Source organism: Ornithorhynchus anatinus, chromosome 13, assembly GCF_004115215.2.
Source record: "Ornithorhynchus anatinus isolate Pmale09 chromosome 13, mOrnAna1.pri.v4, whole genome shotgun sequence".
Taxonomy (NCBI): Eukaryota; Metazoa; Chordata; class Mammalia; order Monotremata; family Ornithorhynchidae; genus Ornithorhynchus; species Ornithorhynchus anatinus.
Window position 1 is genome coordinate 868,721 of NC_041740.1, and position 22,509 is coordinate 891,229.

Sequence of the window (22,509 nt, forward strand, 5' to 3'; positions counted from 1 at the left end):
CTACAGCAGGAGTTGGAGTATACTGTGGAGGGAATACAACCTCAGTTATTATTATTACCATGTGCCAAGCATCGTTCTAATTAGTGGGGAAGATACAAGTTAATCAGGTTGGACACAGTTCCTGTCCCACATGGGGCTCACACACCCCCATTTTACAGGCGAGCTAAAACGAGGTGCAGATGAGGCCCAGAGAAGTTAAGTGACTTACCCAAGGCCACACGGCAAAGCCGTGGCAGAGTCAGGATTAGAATCGAGGTCCTTCTGTCTCCCAGCCCCGAGCTCTATCCAGTAAGCCACGCTGCTTATCCACAAGTAAACTAATCGCTTCGTGGATGATCAGGGAGGCCGTCTAAAGGATTTCCAGCTGTGACCCTGCTGGCCCCCGCCTCTCCCAGGCTCTCCAATTAATCTGTCTCCCCCTCTAGACCGTAAGGTCGTTGCGGCAGGGAATGTGTCTGTTACGTTGCTCTAGTGTAGTCTCCCAAGCGCTCAGTACAGTGTTCTGTACGTAGTGAGCGCTCAATAAATACGATGGACTGACTGGGCCTCCGATTTCCGACTGCCACCTAGTGGGCAGGTTCTGCTTTGCAGCTCAGGCCGGAGAGAGACCCCCTCGTGCTCGCCCCATCCCCTGCGGCCTTGCAGGGCGACTTCAGTAAGCAAAGGGAGCAACCTGGAGTCTCTGGGGACTCCCTTGCTTCCTGACAAGGCTAGAGCACGGACGGCCGCCCCAGGGGACCCTTCTCTCTGAGTCCCCCTGAAGAAAACTTTAGTTTCTGAGACCAGATGGCATTTTCCCCGAGGGAGGGGGGCGGGGGGGAATGGAGATGAGGAATATCATTCATTCATTAATTCATAGATCTTTCCCGGCCACCTGCTGTGTGCGGACCACTGCCTGCCTGTTGTTTGCAGAGCACTGTATCGGGTGCCTGCTGAGTACAAAACGCTCTAAACTGGAATAGATCGATTCAGGGACTCGAGGAGCTGCAGACATGGGCCTTGGGCTAAAAGGAGCCTCAGAAAAACAAATCCATAATTGCACAGATGAATATATGTATATGCATATATGTATGCATGTATATATATAATGCATGATCTATGATCTCATATGTGATAGCTGTTCCAAGATAAGAAGTAGGCTATTTTGCTTTAAAAGTATTTTCTACATGTTTCAAGACTCAAATGGAAGCACAGAATGGCTTTATGTTAATTAAAAGGCAAGCCGCTAATAGCTTCTGTGCCAGAATTGGGATCATTTTGTTTTAAATTAGGAACAAGACTTGTATCCTGGGACCCTGTAAAATCTAATTGCCCCAGGCCCCGGGACAGTTAATCTAGCCTTGGCTTTAAGCAATCGGTAGTATTTACTGAGCGCATACTTTGTACAGAGTACCACAATAAATGCTTAGTACTGTACTGGGCTGTGCTGGCTGTGGGTGCCTACTGGGAAGAGAACAGAGTAAGAAGTCCCAGGTTCTGGTTCAATCAATCATATTTTTTGAACACTTACTGTGTGCAAAACACTGTACTAAGCTCTTGGGAGAGTGCAGTGTAACAATATAAAAGAGCTGACAGACACATTTCCTGCTCACAGAGAGCTTCCACTGCTGAGTGGCCTCGGACAAGGCACACACCCTCTCTGGGCCTCAGTGGCCTTCTCTGTACAATGGGAAGCAGCATGGCCTAGTGGATAGAGTATGGGCTTGGGTTCTAATCCTAGCTCTGCCACTTGTCTGCTGTGTGACCTTGGGCAGGTCACTTCACCTCTCTATGTCTCCGTTTACTTCATCTGTAAAATGGGGATTAAAACTGTGCATCAGGAACTGTGTCCAACGTGATTTGCTCGTATCTACCTGGCGCTTAGTACAACCCTGACACAGGGTAAGTGCTTAAACATCATTAAAAAAAATTGGGGATAAAATCCCTACAATCTTCTCTTCCTAGTCTTGTGAACCCTGTTGTGGTCAGGGACTGAATCCAATGTAATTTTCTCAGATAATAGTAATAATAATGCCATTTTTAAAGCGTTCACTATGTGTCAAGCACTATTCTAAGTGTCAGGGTAGATACAAGTTAATCAGGTTGGACACAGTCCCTGTCCTGCATGGAGCTCACAGTCTTAATCCCCATTTTACAGATAAGGTGACTGAGGCCCAAAGAAGTGAGGCGACTTGTCCAAAGTCACACAGCAGACAAGTGGCGGAGTCGGGATTAGAACCCAGGTCCTTATGACTCCCAGACCCATGCTCTATGCACTAGCCTATGCTGCTTTCCACCCCAGGACTCAGTGAGGTGTCTGAACCAAAGTAAATTCCACTTTGAACCACTTTTGATCTTTTGAACAATTCTCTAAGAGCTAAGGGCCTGATGCTATGGCAGAACCACACTGTGCCCTCATCCTGAGGTGTGTTCTGGAGTCTGCAGAACCCCATTACCAACCCGAAGAGAAGCTAGAGCCTCAGAACCTCTCTTTGCTTGGATTGGTGGCATCTTTTCATTTGAGGGATTATCTTGCACTGGCTATCAGGCACTGGACAGAGGGGAGAGCATGGGGGGGATTTGTCCGGGAGGGTGACTGGCATCTCGTTCCTCCCAGTGACCTGGTCATCCTGTTACGGGAGAGGGGACAGAGCTGGGGGAGAGGGAACAGAATTGGGAGTGAAGAGACAGAGCTGGGTAGTGAGGGGACAGAACTCAGTGGGAGGGAACAGAGCTGGGGCGAGGAGAGTTGTCCCCAGTGGACCTCTGAAAGGAAGCAGGGAAGCCACAAGGATTCAAGGGACAAAGACAAGCAGCAAGGCCTAGTGGCAAGAGCACGGGCTTGGGAATCAGAGGATGTAGGCTCTAATCCTGGCTCCGCTACTTGTCTACTTTGTGACCTTGGGCAAGTCGCTTCACTTCTCTGGTCTCAGTTATCTGTAAAATGGGGACTAAGACTGTAAGACCCATGTGGGACAACCTGATTACCATGTATCCATCCCAGGGCTTAGAGCAATGCTTGGCACATAGCAAGCACTTAACAAATACCATAATTATAAAGGAACAAACCCTCAGAAACACGATCTTATTCTCAAGCCCAACAAACAGACTGTACCCCCGGCCACATACACACCTCTCCACAACCCTCTCCTCTCAGATCCCCCAGCCCTTTCCCCTCCCGCTCTGGCCTGGTGCAGCAGGATGGGCCAGAGTTGAGCCAATGTCACCTCAGCTGCACAGCACTTATATCCATAGGCATCATTTATTTATTTATATTAATGTCTGTCACCCTCTCTAGATCAAGACCATTGTGGGCAGGGACTGTGTCTACCAACTCTTTTATATTATACTCTCACAAACGCTTAGTCCAGTTCTCTGCACACAGTAAGTGCTCAATAAATATGATTGATGGGTTATGGATTCTCCTTTCCCATTCTCTTTCCCTCCATCCCTCTGCCCAGCCACTTCCCCCACCTGGGGTAGCCTCAGTCTGGAGTCTAGGCACTTGGCCACCCCGAGGTTGGTCCAGCCAATCCCTCACTAGGGCTTAGTTTAAGGGCTCTCCTTATCTGCTCTCAAACTCACTCTGAAACCTACCCCGCCTCCACTCCCATCCTCTCCATGGCTGCTGCCACCGCCAAAGTATGCAAACATCATTCCTCCTACTTCACAGGAGGGGAGACCGAGGCCCACAGAAGGGAAACGACAATCCTACAGTCGTATGGCGAATCAGACATCGAGACAGAAATAGAAACCCGATTTCTGGACTTTTAGCTCAGAACACCATCTCTTTTCAAAAGTAAAAGCGCACAGTTTTGAAGAATTCCTGTCTGAAATTTACAAAGGATAATAATTCATACTTTGACTTTGTCTACCATTTTATTTTCCCAACCATTTTCACACCAACATGCTATTTTATCTTCACAATATTTCTGTGGAGCTGGATGAAGATGTTCACCTTATTCTCCATTGTACAGAGAAGGAAATGGAGACCCAGGGAGGTAGAATGACTTGCCCAAGGCCACACAGCGGGCCAGGGCTGGGACTTGAGCCTGGCCTCCCAGTCTGCCCTGGGTCCAGGAGGGTGCTCACTGCTGAAAGATGAGGAGGAAAAGGGGGGCGGGGGGAGAGGAGGGGAGTGTGGACTCTCTCCTCTGTCCAGGGAGATGGTGTTGGCAGATGTCTCCAGCAGGAGAGGGCAGCAGGGATGGCCTGCTAGCACACTGATGTGGTCCTCTTAGCTCCCGAACTGGGTGGCCAGTTCCACCGGAACCGGACCCTCTGCACCGGCATCAGCCCATAGTTGTGCCCTCTCCAGAGGCGGTCGAGTTCCGCTTGCACCTTGGAAAGAGCAGGAAGAAGATGTGAAGTCAGAGCAGTTGGCCAGGGTAAGCTGGGGTCGGCTGGAGTCCAGAGGGAACGGGATGGGGAATTAGAACCTAGGTCCTCTGTCTTTCAGTCCCGAACTCTTGTCACTAGGCCGCACTGCTTTTGGGGTCTGGGCTTTAAAGGGCTGGGGACTACAGACTTCAAAAACCCATCTCCCCTTTCTCCTGTGAAAAAAAATCCTCTCAGTGAACTCTGAACTAACACCTCATTGCTCATACGACCTTGAGTACTACTGCAGTATAGCAACAGTGTGACCTAGTGGAGAGAGCAGGGGCCTGGGAATCTGAGGATCTGGATTCTAATCCCAGCCCCACCACCTGTGTATGAACTTGGGCAATTCACCCAACTTCTCTTTCCCTTTGTTCCCGCATTTGCAAAGTGAGGATTCAATGCGCCTGTTCTTCCTCCTATTTAGACTGAAAAGCCCAAGTGGGGCCTGATTATCTTCTATCTTCCCCAGTGCTCAGTACAGTGCTTGGTACATAGTAAACGCTAAGCAAATACTATGATTATTATTATTATGGTTACTTCTGCACGACCGCGAGTGCTGATAACCGTCTACTCGAGGCTGCAGTGAGCCCGCGGCCCCCAGGTGGTGCCCTTCTCTCAAAAATAGTAATAATAATGATATTAGTAATTATGGAATTTAAGTGCTTGCTATGTGCCAGGCACTGTACTAAGCCTTGGGGTAGGTAGAATCTAATCGGGTTGGACGTAGTCCCTGTCCCACGTGGGGCTCACAGTCTTAATCCCCGTTTTACAGATGAGGAATCAGAGGCACGGAGAAGTGATTTGCCCAAGATCACACAGCAGACAAGTGGCGGAGCAGGGGCTATAATGCAGGTCCTTCTGAATCCCAGACCTGTGCTCTATTCACTAGAAAAATGCCGCTCCCAGGCCGGACTGCGGGTTCCCGGCTGGACAGTTTCAGGAGTGGCTGCAAAGGGGTGGGGTTGGTCTCTTGTCAAGGGTGGGCTAAACGCTGAGTCTCTGGGGACGAGCGACGAGGACCCCCCCCCCCCCAGCTAATTTAGCCGGTGAAGGGGAGAGTGAATCTGAGCCCGTCAGCGGTCCGGAGTTGGGGCGGGGGGCGCCTTGAGGGGACCACGGCCTCAGCGCCCACCCCCTGAAAGCCCTGGGTGTTCCTGGGGCTGGAGGATAGGGCGAGGGGGGGGGGGGACGTCTCACCTCTTGGTTCAGGAAACAGTACAGCACTGCCACGATGAAACCCTGAGGGGACACAAAATGGGCCGGTGGTCACGAGCCGGAGAAGGACGTTGAAGAATAACAATTATGGTATTCTTTAATCCCTCACTACGTACCAACCACTGTTCTAAACGCTTGGGTAAATACAAGGTAATCGGATTGTCCCACGTGGGGCTCACAGTCTTAATTCCCGTTTTACAGATGAAGTAACTGAGGCACAGAGAAGTTAAGTGGCTTGCCCAAGGTCACAAAGCAGACAAGTGGCGGAGCTGGGATCAGAAGAAGGGACCGTGGCTCTAGGCCGGAAGCTCCTTAGGGGCAGGGAACGTGCCTGCTAATTATGTTGTATTGTGCTCCCCCGAGCGCTTGGTACAGTGCTCTGCACACAATAGGCGCTCAATAAATATCGTTGATTGATTGATTGATTGACTTCGTCCCCTCAGTTGGAACACAGGGACACCGGCCCCGACAGCCGGGGGGATGGGGGGGGGGCTCTCGGGGGTCCGTGGGATCTGAGGAGGGGCGAGAGTCACCTGGAAGGAACCAGCACACAACTCCAGGTAGAGCCGCGGGCCCAGTCCGGCCCAGTCCGGGAGGAAGTTGAAGACGATGTAGTGAGTCCCGAAGAGGGGGATGAGGAGCAGCGTGGAACGGGACAGGCGCCTAGGCCACCCAAAGGGAGGATAGAGGCCTTTGAGCCACCTTGAGCTACCGCAAGCCACGCACCAGCCCCTCCTCCTCTTCCAGGAAGCCCGCCCTCAATCACGCCATAGCCCCCGTCTCGGAGGACCGGCTCGGGCTCTCACTCGGGCTCACACAGACAGACAGACACTCAGTCGCATACACACAGAAACCCACTTAAACGGAGAGACACACGGTCACGCTCCTAGTCACTCATTCCCACCTACACAGACTCACGCACAACTACACAGTCACATAGTCACTCCCAGAGACGCAGAGTCACATACGGTCACACTCCTATTCACACATTCACACCTACACGGACTCATACAGTCTCACACACAACTTCACAATCACACTCCCACACAGGCCCACGCGCAGTCACACAGACGCACAGCCACAGTCGGGCCCACAGCTTCTCCCGCCGTCACCCGCACCTGTAATGCTTGGAGTTGTTGAAGTTGCTTTGTCGCGGGTCCAGTTTTTTCAGGAGGATCCGGACGATGTTTAGGAAAAGGAGGAAATTCACCTGGACCCCGGGCGCGGGAAGAAGGGGCTGGTGAGAGTCCAACGGGGCCCAGGGGGTTGGGGACGGTACAGGGTCGGGTGGGCGCGGGATCCGGGGAAGGGAGGAGACCCTCACGTTTTGGCCGGGGGAGGGGACGCGACTCCCATCCTGGATTGGAGAGTTTCCGGGGAGGGTAATAATAATGTTAGTATTTGTTAAGCGCTTACTATGTGCAGGGCACTGTTCTAAGCCCTGGGGTAGACACAAGGGTAGCCCTCACTGTCAGCGGGGGAAGAGGAGAGGGGGCGGGGGAGGGCGGAGGAGGAGAGAGGACCCCTTATACCCACCCCCACCGAGAAGACAATGGGTCCCTTGATGATCCACCACGACGTAGAGTTGTCGTTCACTTCCCAACACCTGGAGAGAAACAATCCATACCGCCCAGCGCCCCATCCCCCACTCCCACTCCCGTCCCTGGGTGGGGGAGAAGAAGAGCAAAGGAAGGACGCTGGGAGGAGGGGAAAGATCGGAAGGGAAAGGGGGAGGAGGACCTGACGGGGAGAGGGGAGAAAGGTAGAAGAGAAAGAGCGGTGAGCCCCAGTGAGTCCTAGGGCCATCCACACCAGCCTTAGGCCGGTGTGCGGATGGGTCTCTTAGTACAACGCTTCGCCCACAGCAAACGCTCAATAAATACCACTGATTGACTGATAGGAGTCGACTCACTCAGTATCCTCCAGGTACAGCTTGGAGATCACCCACGCGGCAACGAAAACCGTTGGAAATCCTGGGAAGCAGCAGAGTAAGGGCGGGGGGTGAGGGTGGGGGTCTGGCTAGCCCCGGACAAAACTTGGGCGGGGGAGGGGGGGATATCGAGGGGGGCGAGAACAGTCAGGACAGAAGTCTGGGGGTGAATGGAAGAGGAGGTTGAAAAACTAATAATAATAACAATTGTGATATTTGTTAAGCGCATACTATGTGTGAAGCACTGTTCTAAGCTCTAGGATAGATACAAGGTAATCAGGTTGGACACAGCCCCTGTCCCACAAGGGGCTTACAGTCTTAGTCACCATTTTATAGGTGAGGTAATCGAGGCACAGAAAAGTGAAGTGACTGGCCCAAGGTCACACAGCGGCAAGTGGCAGAGCCTGGATTAGAACCCACGTGCTCTGGCACCCAGGCCCGTGCTCTTTCCACTACACAGTGTGGCTTCCCAACTATCTGAATAGCATCGCTGAGAGGGGCCTCGGTGGCGGGGGCGGGGGATGGACCAGCGGGTCGGTGGCAGGGGGTTGGACCAAATGAGCTCTATGATCCCGAGGGCAGGCAAGAATGGAGGAGGGGGGAGCGGGACGGGGCCCAGCCCGTCCCGTTGCCTGGCCGGTGTTGTTCCCGCCCCCCATCCGCAGGGCAGGGGGGAGTCGTCCCCCCGAGTCTGTCCCTGCCCCCCACCCCCCGATCCTCACCCCCCGACCCTCACCCCAGCCGAAGAGGCCCAGCCGCCACAGATAGCGCCGTGGGCCGTTGGGGAAAGACGACACCAGGAGGCAGCTGAGGTACAGGGCCTCGGCCAGGAGCCAGGTGAAATTGGTCATCGTGAAGTAGTGGCCCAGCGTCACGGTCACTTTGCATCCCACCTCCGCGAGGGGACAGAGAACAGACCACAGGGTGAAGCCTTCGGGCAGGGTGGGAGACACTCCTTCCCTTTCCGGGGAGAGCATATGGGTTACCCGGAGTGGGGAAGTGGTTTAACCGGGGGGGGGCGGGGGGAGAGAGAGAGAAGGGGAATGTCCCTTTTGGATTACCCGAGGGTGTAAACCGCCTGGGGTTTCTGCGGGGTGGATTATGACAATAATAATAGTGGTATTTGTTAAGGGGTTACTACGTGCCAGACACTGTACCAAGCTCTGGGGTGGGTATGAGCCAATCCGGTGGGATACAGTGGGGCTCGCAGTCTCATTCCTCATTTTACAGATGAGGTAACTGAGGCACAGATAAGTGAAGTGACTTGCCCAAGGTCACAGCAGACAAATGGTGGAGTCAGGATTAGAACCCATGACCTTCTGACTCCCAGGCCCATGCTCTATCCACTATGCCATACTGCTTCCCATGGATAATCCGTGGCGGGGGGCTGTCGTCTGGGTTCTACGGGGTGTGAGTTGTCTAGACATGGATGACCCGTGTGCTGGATTATCCGTGAAGGGGCCTGCTCTAGATTCTCCTTCCATTCCCTTCCTCCTTGCGCTGCTGGCTATATCTCTGCTTTACAGCCCCTCCAACGAGAATTGGGGGGCGAGTAGAGGGTGGAGAGTTTGAAGATTTTGGTTCAAACCGTCACCAGCGGGTGTCAATTATCCGGGGTCCTCTCCTGCCCCCACCCCAGACCGTTGTAAAGGGCTGCCCCAGGCCTGCATGCGGAGCCGGCTGACGGGTTTGGGGGAGGGCAGCGGGGGTCTGCTGCTGACCGCCCCCCGGCGGGACTGACCGTGGAGAAGTTGCAGTGGTCCACGTCTTCCTGTTGGAAGAGGACGGCGTCCTTGCAGAAGATGGCAGCGGCTTTCAGGATGAAAGTGAGGAACAGCTGGATGTGGATGAAGTTTCTGGGGCAGCGGAGCCTCCTGGCGGGGTGGGGGTGGGGCAGGGGCGGGGGTGGGCTCAGGCGGGGCCTTCTCACTGGGCCTCGTTCTCGCCTGTCCCGCCGTCGACCCCTGGCCCACGTCCTTCCTCTGACCTGGAACGCCCTCTCTCCTTAAATCGGCCAAAAATCACTCTTCCACCCTTCAAAACCCTATTGAAGGCTCACATCCTCCAAGAGGCCGTTCCCAAATCAGCCCCCCTTTTCGTCAGCTACCCCTCCCCTTCGCGTCGCCTCGACTCACTCTCTTTGCTCTACCTCCCCGCCCCACAGCACATATATAATGTATATTTCTATCATTCTATTTATTTATATTGACGCCTGTTTACTTTAATGTCTGTCTCCCCCCTCTTCTAGACTGTAAACCCGGTGTGGGCAGGGATTGTCTCTACTGCTGAATTGAACTTTTCAAGCACTTATTACAGTGCTCTGCACGCAGTAAGTGCTTAATAAATACGATTGACTGAATGAATGAATGAATGAGAGGCTGGAGGAGAGGGATGGGGTCGGACCATCGTCCCAAAAACCGGGGCCTCGGACTCCGTGGGGGACGGGACAGAAAGTTCGCTGTCCTAGCTGGAAAGATTGAGTGAGTGACCGGGTGAGAACCCAGTTTTCTGGGTAATGGCTCACATCCCTACTCAATCAATCAATCAAATCACACACACAAACACACTCATACACACACACACATGCACGCAGGGTGGGGACATGACTCTTGAGCTCAAGATCTGGAATGGACCGAGACCAGGATGGCTTCCTGGGGGCGGGACGCACCGAAAAGCCGCCAGGACCACGATGGCGACGGCGAGAGAGGTGACGGACACACTGTATCCCACTGTGTAGATGGTCTTGACCGTGGAGAAATAAGTCCGCTGTCCAGGGGAGAGGTAGCCCATTATAGGCTCAGACCAGCACCGGGCCCCCTTCCCTCCCCCCGGGCGAGGAAGGCCGGGGAGAGACGGCAGACTCGCCCCCCTCCCCAACCAGGATAGTTCGTTCCCACGCCAGCTCTGCCTCGCTGTGTGACCTCAGTCAAGTCACCGAACCTCTCTGAGCCTCAGTTTCTTCTTCGGTCCGATGGGATGGGTGAGAGTAGATGGAGATGGAGGATGAGAGGACGGATTGGGGAGGCGAAAGAGAGCTGTCCCCATTGAAGGAGGCGGGGGCTACTCTCATGGCGGGTGGAGGAGAGGGCGAGGCGAGGAAAAGGGAGGCGGATTCTGCCCCACGCCACCCCCCATTGGGCCCCCGTCCAACCCAACGGTCCCTCGCCTGGGCCAGGGGGCCGCGGTCAGCGCAGGAGAAGGGAAGGGGCAGTGCTGCCCGACCCCTCGTCCCGCCGGAGGCTACTTGCATCTCCAACGGGGGCCTCCAGGTCCACGGGGCAGGCAATAGCGTAGGGCGGGGAGGGGTCAGCCCAGCCCCTCTCCGTACAATTCCTTCCCACCGATCCTGCGAAAACAGAAGCCCCCACGATAGTCCAGCCCAGGGCGACGTTGCCACTCAACCCCACGCCCCGTGCCCCGGTCGCCCCCTCACCCGGCCTGCCCGGGCCTCTGTCCCCAGCAGATCCGCGGGACCCCAGTGATGGTCACCCTTCCGGACATCCCCCGGCGTGGTCAGGGACGGACCATCCAATAGCTCTGCCTCCCTCCAGCTCCAGCGGGGGACCCTCACCCGGGTGGGAACAGAGAGGCAGCAATTCTGGTCTCGCCCTGCTCCCACCCTCTGGACCCCCACCCTAAATCCTGCTACACTTAAGAGGCGGGGTGGGGGGTGGTAATGATGAAGGGTGGAAATCGACACCCCCTCCGCACCCCCGCTACCCGTAGTGACGAAGACGAAGTGGGGTCAGTCCGGCCTTCGCCCCCACCCCTACTCCGGACCCACGACTCCCACCGAGAGGCGTCTCTACCCTTCTGCCTCCCCGACCCCTCCCCGCCTTCTGCGGCCCTGCCCGGCTGGGCTGCTTCTAGGTGTGAATCGCGCCGTCCCAGTCCTCTCCGTGTGATGCCCGGCCCCCCTCCCCACTCTCTGGTCCCCCTCCCCAGCCCCCTCACCCAGCTCCGCGCTGAAGTGGAGGAAGAAATCCGGACACCACAAGGTCACCGTGTCCCCGGGCCTCGCGGCTGGCCAGCACAGCAGACGGTCCCACGCCGTCGGACAGCCTCGGGGGGCGGGAAACACCGATGTGGGGAGGGGGTTGGGGGGCTGAAGGTCTGGGAGGTGGAGATTGGGAGTCGGAAAGGATTTGACAAGCGCTTAGTACAGTGCTCTGCACACGGTAAGCGCTCAATAAATACGATTGATTGATTGATTTGACCACTGAGGCGAGGGCCAGGAGGGCAAGTTGGGGATTTCCCCGGGGCTGACCACTCCACTCACGGCCGGAGGACAAGAGGTCTCCGGCCCCCACAGTCCAGCACCCCCTTCGGCACTCAGACGGAAGGGGTCGTGCCCATCCCCAATTTGTACGGGACTCTTCTCCATCTCCACCAGCGGGATGGGGCGGGGTGGGACGAGGCGGGAGGGGCCCCGTTCCTTCCTCGTCTCTTCCTCCTCCCCTCCCCCTTCCGCCTTCTCCCCCTTCCTGAAATGCATCCTTCCCCCTCCTCCCAACCCCGATCCCTGTTCTCCTTTCTTGATGAGCCCCTCCACCCCTTCCCCCTTTGCGCTTTCCTCCCTTCCCCTTCCCTCCCCTTCTCCCACCCGCGATCCGAGCTCCCCCAGATCCCAGCAGCTCAGAGGCAGAGCTGGGACTAGAAGCCGGGCATCCCGGCTGCCAGGCAGAAGAAGGGAGCCCGTCGTTGGGCAGGGATTGTCTCCATTTGTTGCCGAATTGTACATTCCAAGCGCTTAGTACAGTGCTCTGCACATAGTAAGCGCTCAATAAATACTATTGAATGAATGAAGGGGGCGCGTTGTCCCTTCCTCCAGCTCGATACCGACGCTGCCGTTCTCCAGCTCCCCGGGAGCCTCCAGACACGCACGCTCGCCCCTTTGCAGCTCGGCGAGAAAGTCGCATTCCGGGTGCACGAGGCCGGCGACCTGTCCGGAAAGAAGGAAGATGGCTCGGGTCCAAGACGCCCCAGGGGACTCTGCTGTGGCTCGGCCCCTCTGGAGACCTCGGCGAGACCCGCCGGCAGATGGCTGCCCAGCAAGACGGGTGGTATGGGCTGGAATTAACCGGAGAGTTGAGGCCGTGCAGACCCTCCAGTCCGACTCCGAACCCTGCTCCAGGGCCCCCCGCCCTTGCATCCATCTCCCCTGTTTGCCTATGAGGGGAGCGGGGCTGCACTGCGCTGCAATATTTCCGCCCACTCCCGGCCCCAAGGCCGTTCCCTCCTAGTCCCCAGGGACAGGCCCCCTGCATTCCCTTGCCCTCGGAGGTCTCTTCTTTCTCTCCTTCCCTCAACACTCCCCGTCCCGAGACATTTAACGCCCCCGCACACACACCTGGAATGTTCCTCCCTCCCCCGCTCCTCTTCCCCTAACGCCGCTCCTTCCCCTTCGATCCAACTCGGCTCCAAGACGCCTCCTCCCTCCCCCAGACGGGCCCGGGCAGTGGCGTTGATGTGGGTGAAGGCGCCAGGTTTCAGCACTTGCGGCCTGGACGCCGCCTCGGCTCTCTGCCCTGCCCAGGGGCGGGGGGCGGTGGGGCCTGTGTCCGAGGAGGAACAGCGCTGACACCTAGTCCCGGGCCGGACCCCCGTCTCCCTCCAGACCAGACCTCCAGATCCCTCTCGGTCGCTTCCTCTCTCCTCTCTTGCTCTCTCGGGACGCCAACTTGACTCTCCTCCTATGTCCATATCTGTCATTTAGGGAGAAGCAGCGTGGCTTAGTAGCAAGAGCACCGGCTTGGGAGTCAGAGGATGTGGATTCTAATCCAGGCACCGCCACTTATCTGCTGTTGGGCAAGCCACTTAACTTCTCTGTGCCTCAGTTACCTCATCTGTAAAATGGGGATTAAGACTGTGAGGGGTATCTGTTAAGACTGTGAGCCCCACGTGGGACAACCCGTTACCTTGTATCCACCCAGCGCTTAGAACAATGTTTGGCCCATAGTAAGCGCTTAAAAAATGCCATTATTATTTATATTAATGTCTGCCTCTCCCTCTAGACTGTAAGCCCGTTGTGGGCAGGGAATGTGACTGCTATATCGTTCTGTTGTACTCTCCCCACGGCTCAGTACAGGGCTCTGCACACAGTGAGCGCTCCATAAATACGAGTGATTGAGTAATTGATTGATAGGCCGGGGTTCCCTAAGGGCGGGGTCGCGCCTGCTCTCTCTCCGAGCTTCCCAGGGCCTGGTTCGGGTCTGAGCGGCTGGATCCCGGACACCCTGACTGACTGTTTGCCCCGGGGTGACCATCTCGGGCGCAGGGGGTGGGCGGAGGGAACTCTGTGTCCTGGACTCGGTTCTCCGACGAGAAAAACAGAGGAAACCGCTGACAGGTGGCTGTAGTCCGCCCCTGCCCGGTCCCCCCGGGAGATGAATAGTCAGAGGCAAAGCAGGAACCTGATCTCGGACTTTGGGATGGCGAGAGCGGGGACTGCACCCAGCAGCTCCGCACATCCCTCCCTTCAGGAACCGCCCCTACCTCTCTCCAAGAGCCGGCCCCACCTTCCTCCAGAAACCGCACCACCTCTCTCCAAAACCCACCCCATGTCCCTTCAGAAACTACCCCCACCTCCCTCCAAAAACCGCCCCCACCTCCCTCCAGAGATCACCCCATCTCCCTTCAGAAACTACCCCCCTCCCTCCAAAAACCGCCCCCACCTCCCTCCAGAAACGGTCCCCCGACTCTCCAGACCAGCAGGACCCACAAGCCTCATCTATAGTCCCGGCTGTCCCGCGAAGGGCCTGGCTTCGGGGCCTCAGCGAGGGACTTGGGCACCTCGGCGGCTGAAGGGCAGTGACAGGAGGGCAGTGGGGGGTGGGCGAGTTCTGGGGTCTTCAGTTGGGTTGCGCCCTCGGCCCTAGAAGGATCCCCTCCCCCCCTTCTCCTCCTCCACTCCACGCGGCCCCTGGGCGACCTGGCAGAGGAGCCCAGGGGGTCGGAGGCGCCCCCGTTCGCCCTGTTCGCTCGGCCCCGACCCGCCCATTGCGTTTTCCCACCCCTTCCAACACCCCAGCCACGTGCTCGCTGTCCCTCTTGCCCCCCCACCCCCCGACACCTCTGCTATCGGTAGCCCACGGCCCCCACTTCTCTTCAGAAAAGTGAAATAAAATCTCAGTTGGCGATTTGGAAAGCCTCTGGTTGGTGTAAGGACGCAGCCTCGCCCAGCGCCATGCCGTCCCGTCCCGACTGCGCGGGGACTCACCGCAGCGGCCAGTGCCCACACCGAGGCGGCGACCCAGCACCAGCAGCCCGCCATCACAAACAGGACCAGCCGGGCTCACTCCTTCTCCACACCAGTGCCCCGTACTCCGTCTCCTCCTCCTCCTCCTTTTTCCTCTTTCTCTTCCTCCCAGTTCCTCCTCCTTCACTGCTTCCTCTCCCCTTCTTTTCCTCCTCCTTCCCCTTCTTCGCCCTTCCTTGATCCTTCCTCTCCTTTTCCTCGTCTTCCTTCCTTCTCCTTCTTTCCCCCCTCCTTTCCTGCTCCCTCTCTTCCTTTTTTTCCTCCCCCCCTTCCACCTCCCCGATCCCTTTTCCTTATTCTTCCTCCTTCTCCTCCGCCTCCGCCTCCTCTTCCTCTTCCTTATCCTCCTCCTACTTCTCCTCCTTCTGTCTCTTTCTTCCCTTTCCTGGGGGTCCCCGTCCGTTCGATGCCGCTCCGAAGGATAATTTCCTCGAAGCGACCCCAAGCGCAGCCGGCGAAGCGTTCCAGAGAGTACATATTCACGAGGAGGGGAGGGGCGGGCTGCCTCCTCCCTTCCATCTGTCCCGGTCACCCATCGGGCCGCTCGGCCCGGGGACGTCGGAGCGGCCACGGGGCGGAAGCCCTTGACCGGCCTGATGTGTACTCGAAGCGACCCTCCGAGCATGGACTCACAACTTTACACCTCCTGGAATGGTCTTCCTGCCCCTCTTCCACCACATCCACTCCCCATAAACCCCCTTCCAAGCCCCCCTCGACTGTCCCCCCTCCCCGCGCCTCCAATCCGATAAACCACGCTCTCTCCCTTCCAAAGTCTCCTAGAAAGCCACCTCCTTCAGGAGGCCTTCCCTGATCACCCACTTCCACCTGCCCGACCAGCCACCCTATTAGCTCCGCTAAGCCCTTGTTTATATATACTGATTTTTCTATGCCACTGATTCATTTGGGTTTCCTTTTCCTCCGTCATCATTTGTGTATTTTCTCGTTTTCACTTTTCGTATACTGCCTGTGTATCTGACCAGCTCCCGGGGTCAGACGAGCCACAGGCCGTCCTGGCACCAGCATCAGCAAGCAGGGCTGCCTGTCCTTGTTGGAGGCCTGAAAAGTGGGCCCTCGTCCCGGCTGTGCTCCTGGCCCACTGGGCGACTTTGGGCAAGGCACCTACCCTCTCTGGACCTCCGCGTTCTCCTCTGTATAATGGAGATAAGGTCCAGACTGTGAACCCGGAGGAAAAGGGGGTGTGTTCGAATTGACTCTCTTAAATCTCCCCAGGGCTTGTCACGGAGTGAACGCCAAACAATATTGTTATTGATATTATTATAATCGACATTATCGTTACCCTTGTAGTTGCTATTGTTGTTGATAAAAGCTCTGGACAATTCAGATGAAATTTACTGCCAACTGAACCCTAGCTGACATCTCACTCCTCCCCGCGACCTCCCCCCAACTCCCATTCCGGACATTTTACTCGGTTTTCCCAGCCCTCGCCTGGTGGTTCAGTTACAGAAGTCAGGGCCTGGGGCAGGGCGCCCCAATTTTTTCCCCTTTTTATCAACTGCTTCCTTCGGTTGCAGTCCGATTTTCGTTGGGCCGAGTCTAATTTCCTTCTTTCCCGGGGCTTGAACGTGTTCCCGCTACCCAGACTGGCTGACGTTCCCCGCTCGCGGGCGGCCTGCACGCTCTCCCACGCCACGAGGTTCCCCACTCCCCTCCGCGTTCTCCTGACCCACGAGTCCCCGCAGCCTTGAGGGCGGCTCGGGGCAAAGTCTGGGTCCAGTTTACGGTTTAAAAGCCGACAAGTTACCCAGGCGAGAAAACTCCACCTTCATTTGTGGTTTTCTTCTAACCAAGGGAGCACCGTTCCACCCCCGCCCTCCTCCTCCCCTCCACGTGCTGCTCCCCCACGTGCTGACTTCCCCCTCCTCCCCCGCCTCTCTCCTTGCCCGTCACATTCCGCCGTCCCACTCCACCCCTCCGCCCCCCACCAGCTTCCTACAGCCCTCTACTATTGGAGAAGTAGCACGGCATAGTGGATAGAGCACAGTCCTGGGAGTCAGAAGATCATGGGTTCTAATCCTGGCTCTGCTGCTTGTCTGCTGTGTGACCTTGGGCAAGTCACTTCATTTCTCTGGGCTTCAGTTACCTCATCCGTAAAATGGGGATTGAGACTGTGAGCCCACTGCGGGACAGAAACTCCGGCCCACCCCATTTGCTTGTATCACAGTACAGTGCCTGGCACAGAGTAAGTGCTTAACAAATGCCACGATTATTTATATTATTATCCCCACTTCGCCCCAGCCATCAATCTCCACCCCCCTCACCGCTCCCCCTCCCGCTGCTCCGCGGCCTTTCCCCCACCCCCAAAATCGGATGGCACTGAAGGCAGGCTGGAGCGGGGGATAGAGGGGAGGAGAGACCGCTCGGAGGGATCTCGGTCTTGGCGTGGCTGTGTCAACGTTGAAGGGAGATGATGCAGCCTTGGAGCCACGTTTTGAGTCACCTCAAGTTGTCGGGGGAGCCACCCAACCATCGGGCCAAGCATTGTCAGGGGCTCACGGCCTCTGGAAAGCCGAGCGCTGGAAACCCAAGCTTCCCACAAACCTTCTAGAACCGCCAGTCACCGGTCACCTAAAATGGCAGGCGGCCGGGGACGCCTCAGATTGGAACTCCACTGCCATGACATCCCCCCTCAATATTGACCCAGAGCCCCGCAGGGCCAGGGCCACCAGAGCACCCCTTCAGAAGACCGGGCACTGCCTCAGAGAGCCGTACCCTTGGCCAGAGAGGGAGGAAGTTGCAATAAGAGTAAAAATGCAAAACGGGTGGTGGGAGGAGGACAAGGAGGAAAAGAGAGAGGAGGGGGAAGCAGAAGAGAACGAGGAGGAAGAAAATGGTCATGGTAATGAAGAGAAGGAGGAAGAGAAGGAAGAGAAAAGAGGAGGAAGAGAAGGAGAAGGAGAAGGAGGAGGAAGGGAAGAAAAGCAGTGTGGCCCAGTGGATAGACTATGGACCTGAGAGTCAGAAGGGCCTGGTTTCTAATCCCGGCTCTGCTACTTGTCGGCTGTGTGACCTTGGGCAAATCATTTCACTTCTCTGGGCCTCGGTCACCTCATCTGTAAAATGGCGATTAAATCTGTGAGCCCCACTGTGGGACGTGGACTTTGTCCAACAGTGTGTGCCTGACATATAGTAAGCGCTTAACAAATACACTTTTTAAAAAGGGGGGAGGATACAGATGGAAATGATGATGGCGATGATGACCTCGATCTGGTCTATGTCCTCACCAGCCCCTCGCCCACGTCCTGCCTCTGACCTGGCACACCCTCCCTCTTCATCTCCGACAGACAATTACTCTTCCCACCTTCAAATCCTTATTAAAGACACATCTTCTCCAAGAGGCCTTCCCTGACTAAGTCCTTATTTCCTTTTTTCCCACTCCCTTCTGCGTCTCTCCGATTTGCTCCCTTTAGTCATTCTTTTCTTAGCCTCACAACACTTACTTCCATATCCACAGTTTATTTATAATAATGTCTGTCTCTTTCTTTTGACTGTGAGCTCCTTGTGGGCAGGGAATGTGTCTACCAACTCTGTTATATTGCACTCTCCCGAGCACTTAGTACAGTGCTCTGCACATAGTAATCGCTCAATAAATACGATTGATTGCTCGATCGATTGATTACGGCCGGTTGATAATGACTGTGACCGGTGCTGCGGAGGAGGAGATCACCAATCCCCTTTGACCTCAGTGGTTCGGCAAAGCGGCCTAGGGAGATGGAAGGATGCTCAGACGGGAGCCAGGAGCCAGGCGCTGTCTCTGCACAGGACGGTAGCCAACACCTCCCTCCTGCCCCCCTCTTACCCTTCCCCAGCCACGTCAGACCCCAGCTTGGTCAACACCCAGAGATGGGATGGGCTGCAACCCCATGTCCTGGTTGCTGATTGTCCAGGCTTTCACTGACACCACCCCCGGCACGCCCAGCCCATGACCGCTGGCATGCCTGGCCGCTGACCGCTAGCATGCCCCCCTCTGCTGGAATCTGGGCCCCAGTGGCTTTCCAATCAACAGCTGTGGGCCTGGACCCCAGCCTGAAGCTGTATCTTCTCTGTGCCGGCAGGAAATGTATTTTTAGGCTGCAAAGTGCCTGAGGAAGAATAACAAACACCTGTACTTTTCCAGCCTGAGGTCAGGGAGCCTCTGGGCCAGCTGTCTGGTGGACCTCCTAGGCCCCCCGCCTGCAGGTCCTACCCTCCCCTAATGGTCTGTTGGATGCCTTGGGGCAGTAGGGGCAGGGGCAGACAGGTGCCTCGGGGAGGAGGATAATAATGATCATGGTATTTGTTAAGCAGTTACTATGTGTCAAGCACTGTTCTAAACGCTGGGGTAGATACAAGCTAAAATCAGGTTGGACACAGACCCCGTCCCACATGGAGCTCACTGTCTCAATCCCCATTTTACAGATGAGGTAACTGAGGACAGAGAAGTTAAGTGATTTGCCCAAAGTCACAGTGCAGACAAGTGGAGAATCTGGGATTAGAACCATGACCTTCTGACTCCCAGGCTCATGCTCTATCCATTAGACCACACTGCTTCCCTGGAGACCTACCTGTTGTTCCAGCTCCATTGAGAACTCCTCTATGTGTCTCAGGCAAGACACTTCCCCTCCCTGCGCCTCTGTTCCCCCTTCCCTTGTTCTACTGGTTATCTAGGAGATGACTGATTGGATAAGCAGTTAGGTGGAAGCAGAGACAATGTGGATCATCTGTGAACTTCCATTTCCAGTACTATCCCTTTCCCACCACGGAAAATGTAGAACTGGCTTGAGCTGGTAGACAATCACAATTCAGTGAGCCATTTGCTTAGTAGATAGAGCATGGGCCTGGGAATCAGAAGGAACTGGGTTCTAATTCCTGCTCCGTCATGTGTCTACTGTGTGACCTTGGGTAAATCACTTCACTTCTCTGGGCCTCAGTTACTTCATCCTTAAAATGGGGATTAAGAATGTGAGCCTCATGTGGAACAGGGACTGTGTCCAACCTGATTAACTTGTATATACCCCAGTGCTTAGAACACTGCTTGGCGCATAGCAAGCACTAAGTGCCATTATTATTGTTATTATTATTATTACCCAAGGTGGAGGAAGGTTGAGCAGTGTGCACTTGGAATCCTGATTGAGCCCAAAGACCCCTACACTGGGGTCTTAGCCTTAGCCTGCTGGGTCACCTAGGGCAAGTTGCTCTAAGTTGCCTTTTCCTCCCCTAAAATCAAAGAAATCCTGCTTCTCCTTACCTTCCAGAGATGCCATGAGGATGTAAAAGTGCTTTGGAATATCACAAGTGCTGTACACCCTATAGGGGTCAATAGTGTTTAACAGTGGCAGGCCTGGGAAAAGGTCATTTTAGACTGTAACATCCCTCAGTCTATCAGGTGCTTACTGTGTGTAGACCACTGTACTAAGCACCTAGGAGAGAACAACACAATAGAGTTGGGAGACAAAATTTCTTTTCTCTGCGAATTTAATCTAGTGGAATCTTGAAGGCAAGGATCAGGTCTACCAATCACATTGTACTCCCTGCACAAAGTACTCAAAAAATACCACAGATCAATTGATTAGTTGTTTCAGCCAACACTTCCAAATCCTGTATCCCTTGCAAATAAGCAGCTGGTTTCATTCATTGACTCTCTACTTGTTTTGTTTTGTTGTCTGTCACCTCCTTCCAGACTGTGAGCCCGTTGTTGGGTAGGGATTGTCTCTATCGGTTGCTGAATTGTACTTTCCAAGTGCTTAGTACAGTGCTCTGCACACAGTAAGTGCTCAATAAATACGATTGAATAAATGAATGAATGAATTCCCCAATTTCCCTTGATGTCCTCTTACCCCCAAGGGAAAACCCACAAATAACTGTTAAAGTGCTTACTTTGTGCCAAGCACCGTACTTGTGCTTGGCACAGAGTAAGAATTTAATAATTTTTATTATTATTGTTATTATTATAAGTGCTGGGTAGATACAAGACAGTCAGGACCCACATGAGGTTCACAGTCTAAATAAGAGGAAGAATAAGAATTGAACTCCTATTTTGCAGGGAAAGGAACAAAGGCACAGAAAAGTAAATTGCCCAAGATCACACAACAGGCATGTGGTGGAGCGGGGATTAGAACCCAGACCCAGACCCATGCTTTTTCCACAAGGCCATGTAGCTTCCCTATAGTCTGTCCTGAATGGTTTAGAAGGCTTCCAGTCTGGAAAAGGACCATCTCTCGAGATCCCTTCCGGCTTTACAAATCTATAATGTGGCATTTCTTAAACACTTACTATCTTCCAGGCACTGTATTAAGCACTGGGGTAGGTACAAGATAATCAGATTGGACACTGACCCCATCCTACAATGGGCTCATAGTCTACATAGAAGGGAGAACAAGTATCGAATGTCTACTTTACAGTTGAGGAAACTGAGGTCTAGAGAAGTGACATAATTTGCCCAAGGTCACAGAGCAGACAATTGATGGGAGAGATTAAGACCCAGATCTGGTGACTCTCAGACTCAAGCTCTTTCCACTAGGCCACACTACTCCAGATCTTTGTCCTCTTTTTCCTTCTTACCGCTCAGGGTCGCCCCCGACCAGTGGAGACAACCCTCCAGTCATACATTAATGTATCATCTAGACTGTAAGCTCATTATGGGCAGGGAATGTGTCCACTAATTCTGTTGTTTTGTACACTCCCAGGCGCTTAGTACAGTGCTCTGCATATAGTAAGCGTTCAGGAAATTTCATGGATTGATTGACTGATTAATGGGGTTTCTTGGCAATAGCTAGGAAGGATAGGAGTTGAAATTCTGGGCCCAAATCAGATCATTCGGCTTATTTCAAACATCTGTGGCATCCCCCACATATAATAGAGAGCCATGGGCATGCCACGTGGGGGGTGGCGGCTAACCAAAGTGCTGTGCTGTGCCAACCTTTTCATTCATTCATTCACTCGTTCAGCTGTATTCACTGAGCGTTTACTGTGTACTAAGCGTTTGGGAGAGTCCAGTAGAACAGTAAACAGAAACATTCCCTGCCCATAACGAATTTACAATCTAGAGGGGCCTGGCCTCTCTGGATCCGGTCCACTCTGGATCGGGTCCACCCCTCCCGGGGAGCTAAAGACTCATCATTCATTCATTCAATCGTATGTATTAAGCACTTACTGTGTGCGGAGCACTGTACTAAGCGCTTGGGAAAGTATAATACAACGGTAAAGAGTGACAATCCCTGCCCACAACGAACTCACAGTCTAGAGGGGGGGCTCGTCATCGGGGTCATCTAGGAAGACTCGGTGACCCGGCCAACACTGTGGGCAAATATCACCAGAGCACCGGCCCCCTCCCCACCCCCGGCGAGGGGATTAGCCTGAGCCTCTCACCGGTTAGCGTTTGCCAAGGCCGGGTGGGGGTGGGGGGGTGTCTCCCGGGGTAGAAATGTGGGTCCGGCCAGAAGTATAATTAAATTAGGCTTTTTGACGCAGGCGGCCAGTAATCCGCCTGGCTTTAGTCCGTGGGCAGGGCCCGGCGGCTTCCAGGGCACGTGGCGATAATCCCCCGAGGGGCCGGGCTGGGGGCGTCGGGAGGGGGGCAGGGAGGCTGAGTCAGGCCGCTCCGGATTGTGAGGTCAGCGTGGAAGCCGGGGCCAGGAGCGGACACTCTCCCTCTCTCTCTCTTTCTATCCCTCGGGAGGAGGAGAGGTGGGGAGCGGACAATGGGCAGCAAACAATTCCTGGAGGTGTCTTAACCTCCCACGGAGGTGTT

The 22,509-nt window shown here is 55.0% G+C and overlaps 1 protein-coding gene across 1 annotated transcript; it reads right to left on the reverse strand.

Annotated features, from left to right (window-relative positions):
• Positions 1-3,839: 3,839 nt before the first annotated feature.
• GHRHR (growth hormone releasing hormone receptor) lies at positions 3,840-14,777 on the reverse strand. The gene is made up of 13 exons (XM_029078065.1): positions 14,724-14,777; positions 12,344-12,446; positions 11,459-11,566; positions 10,753-10,850; positions 10,173-10,270; positions 9,246-9,378; positions 8,241-8,397; positions 7,487-7,547; positions 7,111-7,180; positions 6,693-6,784; positions 6,108-6,237; positions 5,557-5,598; positions 3,840-4,320 (listed from the first exon to the last, which is right to left on the reverse strand). Exons 1-13 carry the CDS (start codon positions 14,775-14,777, stop codon positions 4,195-4,197), a joined length of 1,272 nt encoding a protein of 423 aa, XP_028933898.1. The 3' UTR covers positions 3,840-4,194.
• Positions 14,778-22,509: the final 7,732 nt, after the last annotated feature.